Source organism: Nuphar pumila, chromosome 12 (assembly GCF_984573655.1).
Source record: "Nuphar pumila chromosome 12, dmNupPumi1.hap1.1, whole genome shotgun sequence".
NCBI classification, from domain to species: Eukaryota; Viridiplantae; Streptophyta; class Magnoliopsida; order Nymphaeales; family Nymphaeaceae; genus Nuphar; species Nuphar pumila.
Window position 1 is genome coordinate 103,116,789 of NC_143260.1, and position 8,562 is coordinate 103,125,350.

At 40.5% G+C, this 8,562-nt stretch overlaps 1 protein-coding gene across 1 annotated transcript; it reads left to right on the forward strand.

Annotated features, from left to right (window-relative positions):
- Positions 1 to 3,678: 3,678 nt before the first annotated feature.
- On the forward strand, positions 3,679 to 8,073 carry LOC149821395 (BTB/POZ and MATH domain-containing protein 3-like). The gene is made up of 4 exons (XM_089982161.1): positions 3,679 to 4,209; positions 5,813 to 6,161; positions 6,979 to 7,249; positions 7,616 to 8,073. The coding sequence occupies exons 1-4, from the start codon at positions 3,806 to 3,808 to the stop codon at positions 7,813 to 7,815; spliced, it is 1,224 nt and encodes a 407-aa protein (XP_089838287.1). The 5' UTR covers positions 3,679 to 3,805; the 3' UTR covers positions 7,816 to 8,073.
- The last annotated feature ends 489 nt before the right edge of the window (positions 8,074 to 8,562 follow it).

Below are 8,562 nucleotides of genomic sequence, written 5' to 3' on the forward strand. Positions count from 1 at the left end.
CTGATTCAGGGCAGATTCTCTTCTCTTTTTTTCCATGAATATAAATCTTTCCAATCAAGAATAATAATACCATTTATTTTGTTCCGGATTGATTCATATTGCCCTTTTTTTCTATCAAACAAATAAAAATAAATAAATAATAATAACAATAAATTTGTTCAGACACAAAGAGATGGTATATTCCTGAACTCACGAAATAGAACGAAAGGGACCTAAAAAGATCCCATTGATTCATTCCTATGTCCAATTTATATGCAACTGAATCTTGTGTCAACACAAGGTATGTATTTATTTGCATGTCCCCCCAAGCATGTGATAAATAAGAAAATTGACTGTAACATCAACAAATTTTATTAAGTTGCTGACACATATGGATCCTTGACATAGTGAAAGGACTCTCATTATTGGTATCAAACCAACTGTAATTCATACAGGTTAAATCTTCTAATCGATGAGTGGGCCAAAGAAACACTTTTCATTTTAGAGAGTTATTTGTATCTGTATCAAAAACAATTATCCATACAAATTCCTCAAACCTTGTGCATTAGTATTAGCCCTATTGAAAAATGTTGGATTCTTATTCACATCAATAACGCCTTATAATTCTAAATTCTATTCAATGGTTAGGAGATAAAATATTTTCAAGAACAAGCAAATCATAATTATTATTGTCCCCATTCACATGTACTCCTCTGTGGCCTGCAATTGAGCCATTAAAGTAATCCTCATCAATATGTTTTTTTGCTTGGTACCCTCAATTAGTTTGGTGCTGAACCTTATGGATCAATGAAATAGCTATGGTTTGATACATAATCAAAATTTTATCCCATTTGGTAGACAATAACACCAGTTCAAAAATAAATATTTCCTTTTTTATCAATTTTTAAAGAGATAATCAACATTGCATTTAGACTCATTTCTCCTCTTTCAATAGAGAATATAGCAATTTCACTAGGATCCACAAGTGTAAGCAGTAGGCAATATACCTTTATATTATTAGTCATTCTTTGATTAAAAGAATCACATCACCCTGTTGCAGTTGAAAAAAAAAACATTTTTTTGAAAGGAAGTCTAATTCAGCTTCCTTTTTGCTCTTGAATTCTTTTTCCCTCTGCAATTCTTAATATCTGAACCTGCCCAATTTGTTCGTTTTTTTTGGTTTCTTGTATATGACGTTTATCTATGGTTAGATCAGCAATATCAAAATCATGGTAGGATTTTTTTATGTGCACAAATTTCTAGAACTGTTGATGCCAATGTTATCAAAATCAAATCCAATCAAGGCTTTTTTGCATGGTTGGTAGGAGCTGTCAGTGCATGTCTCCTTATTGTGCGACGTTGCAGGTTCAAAACCCAGTTGTACATTAAAGAACGGGTGGGGGTCTGCCTAACCCCAGCTTGCCTTTAAAAAAAAAATCAATCCAATCAGCCTGAATCAGCCGATTCAAATCAAAATTTAGCCCTTTTGTGATTCGATTCAGGGGCAATCCAAGACACCGATTCAGTGTGATTCAGATGTATTGAGCTGGATTGGCATCATTTGTTTAAATGGACTGATTTTAAAACAATTTGATTTGTGATTAGGGATGGCAGTGGACTGGGGGAAAGCGGGGCCCGCCCCGCCTCGTTTGGACCGGGGATGAAGGGTATGAAACGGGGATGGAGGCGGGGACGAAGGTTAAAATCCATCCCCGTTCGGGGATGGGCGTACCCTTTTCCCCGCCCCGCCTCATCCCCGTTTGAACCGGGGATGATGAAGGCGGGGGTGGAGGTTAAAATCCATCCCGGCCCGGGATGGAGGTTCTAATCTTGAGGCGGGGCGGGGGTGGAGACCTTGTCCCCCGCCCCGCTGCCATCCCTTTTTGTGATGCCTAGCATAGGTTTCTAAGAAGGGGAACTTGGGGGGGCGTTTGCTTGTCACGGAATAGGGTGTTGTGGCACCCCTTACGTGGATTACTGCAGAAACTGAATCGGACCCCCACAGAAAGCATTTTCGTAGAAAAGAGGTTCCAGCGTGTAAAATGGCACACCCGTCAAGGCGTTTCCACGATGCTATGTTTGTTTTGATATTGTGGGCTCCGTGAAAACACACACCCGTCGATGCATTTTCACAGAAAACCTACATTTTCTGTGACACGCAAACACCCCCTTAGTCTCGAAGTTTTGCGTTGCTGACATGATGACTGTGAGTATGGCAAGTTGAGCCATTGCGATCAGGTCTTGGTGATGATGGCATATTTCACATTGATCAAAAGAATTTGAGCGTTTCTTCTTTTCTTTACCTGTTTTAAGAGATAGCGTAAGCCTCAATATATCAAATTCTTTTTCCCACAGAAACAGAACGGAGAAGGCAGACTCCTGCCGGTGAGCCAATCCAAAAGCAAGCCGAGAATTGGGGGGCAAGACCCTTGAGCGGTAAATGGTTGAAGAATTAGGAGACACCAGTAAAGCCTTCAGTTCCATTGCTGAACAGGAACAAACTCCCAAAGAAGAAAGCACAAAACAAACTTCAAATTACAAAACTTGACTAACTCAATGCAGAGAGAGAGAGAGCGAGAGAGATAACCTGAGCACAGTGAAACATTTTTTGTCTCTTCCCTCGCTCGGCGAAGGCACGATCTCGTCCTCCGTCGCCTGAGAGAAGGAATTGGGAAGGAAAGGACGAAGAGGGGAGGAATAGCCAAATACAAAAAGCCAGAAGAGGCGAGTTACTAACCCTAGCAGTAACTAACTCTGAGTTCAGCAGTAATAAGTTTTACTGGAGTTTGGACCTGGATATATCCGGGTCCAACCGGTTCAGACGAGCTCGAGCTTACGCGAGCTCAACCGAACTCGAGCTTAAACAAGCCGAGAAGGTATACCGAACTAGGCTCGTTTGTAAAACCGAGCCTGTACAGGCTCGACTCATTTAGAGATATGGCGCACACGAGTAGGGCTTAGACCGAGCCGAGCTCGGGCTAACTCGACTCGTTATGCAATGTTGTCACGTGACGTCCCGAGACTAAGCACGCCGCGGTGCATAAAATGCACGGCCCGCACGCACGTCGATACGAAGCAGAAAAATCCCCATCTCTCTTCTCCTTCCTGAACGTTCTTTTCCTCGAGAAACGGTCACCGTAAAATCTTCCGGCCGGTATTTTCCGGCGATAATCTGTGTTATCTGTCGAGGGTCTCCGTCCGTTGTCCGGTGTGAAGGTACGCGACTTCGTTCTTCAGGAGTTCGCCCTTCCTCTTCGTCGTCGCCGGATTAGGGTTAGGGCAAAAACTTTTGTTGGTCCTTAGGGTTAGGGTATCGGAAAGGGAAGAATCCGGGGATTTGGCCGGAATCTGAGAGGTTTGTGGCAGGAAATGGTGATTCAGGCGCTCTGTACGCCCTAAATTTTCGGTTTTGGGGGTTTTTGGGGTTTTGGGATTCGAAGATCTGGGTGGAGAAGGGAGAAAAGCAAAATTCTTTGCATAATCGGAGGAGATTTTAGTTGGAAATGTCGCTGCGTCCGTGTTGAAAACCCTTAATAGACAGGAGTGAAGAAAATTTAGAATTTGACAGAGTCGGAGCGGGTTGTAACGGGGCCGTTTCATGCTTTGTGCAAACCCTAATTTTTCGATCTTTGGGGATTTGGGGTACCAAGATTTGAGAGGCAAAGCTAGGCCTGTGAAGATATTGGTTCCGGACAAACTAGTACCAAGTTGGGGGAACGTTTTTGGTAAAACGTTCTGATACTTAGGATCTTTGGGTGTGAAATGCGAAGATTTAGGACGAGGAGGGCCGGGATGGAAGAATACGTTGATTGACAAAGTAGTGAAGATGGAAGAGGACTCTACCGATAAAAGAGTTGGTATGTCGGATTCGGCGAAGGATTCCTTCTCTAAATCGGTAGTCGAGACCGTAAATGACTCCCACAAGTTCACCATAACAGGGTATTCACTAGCGAAGGGTATGGGTGTAGGAAAATACCTAGCTAGTGATACGTTTACTGTTGGTGGGTATGATTGGGCAGTGTACTTCTACCCTGATGGAAAGAACACTAAAGATGGTGCTCAGCATGTGTCTGTCTTCATAGCGTTGGCAAGCGAAGGCACGGATGTGAGGGCACTCTTCCAATTGACATTGATAGACCAGAGTGGGAAGGAGAAACACAAGGTTCACAGTCACTTTGACAGAGCTCTTGAGAGCGGCCCATACACACTAAAGTACAGAGGTAGCATGTGGTATGTTCTACTTCATTCTTCTGATTTTTTTAATCCAATAAATTGTTCTTTTCTTTGTTTGATTTTAAACGAAATTGGGCAGTTTTTTCATCATTTAGCTGGTGAAAATGATAGTTCATGCTATGAATAAACTATGAAATCCTTTTTTGAGATATTGGTGTATAAGCTTGTACATAAGGAACTGTTAAAATTGGTCCCTCCATGTCAGTTAACCATTGTATGTTATAGGAGTATACATTTCAAATTTCGAACTTGAACTATGAATTCCATTTTCAATTCACCAAACACCATGTCTAGTTTCATTAGCATAGTTGGAACTTTCCATTGATGCCAAGTAAATTATGTGAATAACACTCATGTATATATGTAAATTATGCGCGCACACACACACACATATTTGTGCATCTATCTATGTATATATGTGTAATTCGTTTCATGCAATAGTAAGGCTGAAAACAGTTTTGAGTAACTATAGCACGTAAAAAATGATGAAATATGTGAGAAGAATTAATGAATTTATGTGTTCATTCTATGATATTACTACTTGTGTAGTAATTTGTGTGCAAGAAAAGAACATTGATAATTAGGATGCTCCATGCTCTGCCAAGCATGTAATCCCGAATTGGAAACATCTGATATTCTGCTACCAGCATAGATTGCATTTTGACTTCTCTTTTGTAGGTGAAGAGAGTCTCACCCAAATTATTTCAGGCAACTCTTCAAAAGGCAGAACACCGGTCCATCTAAATGGCACACTTTAATGCTCCCTGCAGTAAATAGTTTTGGGTCTTGTAGTTGGACTATGATGCCCATGTGAATGGGTAGGTAGTTGGTTGTGAATCACTGTGGAAATCCACTCATGACACTGAAGAAACAACACAATCTCTTTTTCTTTTGTTGTTTCTTTGCTTTTCTGGCTTGGCAGATGTCAGGATGCAATGCTATAGCACACACATTTATTCTTGTTACTATCAATCGTAAAATATTATCCAGCAGGAAGTCAAAGTTAGAGGTATTATCTACTCAACCATTCCCTGTTTGCATTGTTTGTTTACTAAGGAACATGCTTTGGATCTAATTGTTATAATGCATAGCTTCATTCTTTTTTATTGTGAAAATTTCATGCATTGTGGACCATTGATTTTCAGATGACTTTCAAGACCAGTCTAAACATCAAATTCTCCTAATTTAGTGCATGTTGTCCACTAAGAAAACGTGGAGGTCACATATATGGTCATATCCACAAAACGTTCAATGAAATTACTAAAAATCTAAGGGGACTACTAGGCACAATGGTATTACCAATGGTACCCAAGATTTATATATGTAATGTGGATACCTTAAAGTTGTTGACTCTTGTAGCTTGTAAAAATAAAGATATGAAGTTACATAAAACTCATATGCTTATGTATGTTTATGCACTGCATTCAATTCCAAACTCCTTCCCCCCCCCCCCCCCCCCAGTAAGATATAGTGCCTCACTTTCTCTGTTGGTGCACGAAATGACTAATAATTTCTAGATAGTATAAGGTGCAAAATTGTTTTTGTTGTTAACTTAATTGAATACCTTGTCCTGATGTCATTGCTAATTGTTTTGCCTCAGGGGTTACAAACGCTTTTTCAGAAGGATACTTTTAGAAACCTCAGATTACATCAAGGATGATAGCCTGACCATGCACTGTACAGTTGGTGTTGTCAGAACTCGTACTGAGGGACCGAAACTTTATGAGATTCCATTACCACCTACTGACATCGGTCAGTGTCTAAAGGAGTTTCTGGACTCAGGGTTAGGCTATGACATAACCTTTGAGGTTGGTGATGAGATATTCAGGGCTCATAAGTTAATCCTTGCTGCTCGATCCCCAGTTTTCAGAGCTCAATTTTATGGTCTGATTGGAGACCCAAAAATGGACAAAGTTGTAGTGGAGGATATAGAACCACTTGTTTTTAAGGTATATTCAGATGCTTACTTGAAGGTTGCCTATGTTATTTGGAACATGTCTGGACATTTCCTCTCTGCTGGAGTTTTTCAGTTTTCATCCGATTACATTATGCCAGAATCTATTGCATTAGCAAGAGTGTGTGGAGGTGGTTCCTCTTAGAGAACCTATCCTTATGTATGCTTGTGGAGGTGGTTCCTCTTAGAGAACCTATACTTGCGTACACCAAGAGCAAACACTGGTGCTCTCGGACCAAGCTGTGTTGGATGGTCTGCAAATATCCAGCTCTCACGTTTTCAACCTTACTTCTATCAATCATAGTTGTAGGATAGCATTTAGGCTCTCATGTGCTAAATGATGTTCTTAATGCTGGCGACCATATTTGCTGGAAGACAAACCACGTGATTGGTGGGTTCTTAAGGACTAACTGTATGTTATTTAAATCTTAATATTAAGGAGGGGACCTCAATCCCCAAGCTTGGTTATCAGAAAAGAAAAGAAAGAAAAGGAAAAACTTTTAGCATGCTTTATCTTGTAATTTTTTAATTCTTGAGTTTAAAGTTAATATGATTTAAATCTACACATTTTACCTTATTGAGATTTAAGCTAGTCTTTTTAGTTAAAGTGGTCTAAATACCCTTTCCATTTCAACTTTGCTTGACAAGGACCATTATTTTATGAGCATGGATGACTGGATTATCAGGAGCACAGTATCACACTCTTCTATGCTTTTGTTTGTTAGACAGATGTAACTCACATAAAATACTTTGTTGTGAGATTATTCATTTTAACTAAAAGCTTTTTCTCTTGATGCTTTGCTATTTTTCAGGCAATGTTAAACTTTTTATACTCGGATGAACTTCCTGATGCATGCGAGCTTGCAGGATCTACGAGCTCTGGTACCAATATGGTGCAGCATCTGTTGGAAGCAGCCGATCGTTATGGCCTGGACAGGCTCAAACTTCTATGTGAGTCGAAATTATGTTCGGATATAAGTGTCGATACAGTGGCAACAACTCTGGCTCTTGCAGAACGACACCATTGTGTAGAACTAAAGACTGTCTGCTTGAAATTTGCTGCAAACAGAGAAAATTTGGGAGGTATGTGTTAGAAGAAAAAGATATTACTTTTCTCAGACTGAAACAGCTTTTTTATTGAAAATGAAAAACTGAATAGCATAAATCTCAAGTACTCGGCTTCTGATCTGCTGAATTTATTAAATTACTGCTGTGTTTTATGCCACATTTTTCCTGGAGACTGCTGCAATTCCTTCTGAGATTTTCAGTAATGCTAGTTGTTTCATTAATGCATGACGGATTCAAATACTTTTTGGTCTATTTTTAAGATTTAGTTAATGAATTTTGATATTGTCTATTATCAGAGCTCCATGCATAGTTATCCAGCATCATGTATTGAAAGATGATTCATTTGTTCTGAAATTGGTTTTGATGTTACTTCCGTTGCAGCTGTGATGCAGTCCGGAGGTTTCCGTTACCTGGTTGAGACATGTCCGATTCTATTGTCTGATCTCTTGTGGACAGTGGCAGCTGGTGGTGATGATTCAAACTCATCAGCGAGCAGGAAGAGAAGCGGCAGCAGCAACCTGGGTTGGCTGAATTTAGCGGATGGTGATTCTTCTGGAAGGCTAACCAGGCGGAGGTCCTAGTCCTTTATGCAATGCGTTTGCTTTTAGGCTCTGTTTGGGAGCTGGTGTCGGGTTGGGTACAGGAAGGGTGATGGGTAAGGGGGCGATGGGAGCGGATTTCACATCCTCGCAAGGATGTAGTTGAAGTCCTGAGATGGGAAGGGCTTTGGTTTCCCAAATCCCCTCTCATCTCCCCTCCGGGCTCCTGCCCATTGGAAACCTGAAGCACTAAATGCCAGAGAGCGGCGGGGATTTCATGAATTCTCATCGCCGCTCCGAAACAAGCCTTAGTGGTTGTGATGCTTTGGTGAATGTTATACTCGGGCTGCCATTTCTGTACAGGAAGTGAGGGCACTGGAAGCACGCTCTTGGTCTGGTTGTTCAGGACTGAAGCTGCCCGTTGGCTGATCCCTCAAGACGGGGAAACTTGAATATGAACACCCATTGAAACTGTCTCCTTGTGGCTTGTCCTCTTATGGCATTTCCCTTTTTTTTTCTAATATATTTTAACTACTGTCTTGGACCTTGAACGCAGCAAGATACACGACATGGGTTTGAATGCAAGACATGAAAACACAGAATTTTTAATTTTCAGAAAAAATATTTTATGGTATTTTAATATTAAAATTTTATATTTATTGAAATAATATTTAAAATTATTAAAATATTATTAAAATAGTATCTGTCTGTATCGAGATCAGGTGCAATGTGATTGTACACTTTAAATGTGCTACTGCACGTGATCACCTGGCATCTATTGTTGGGCCC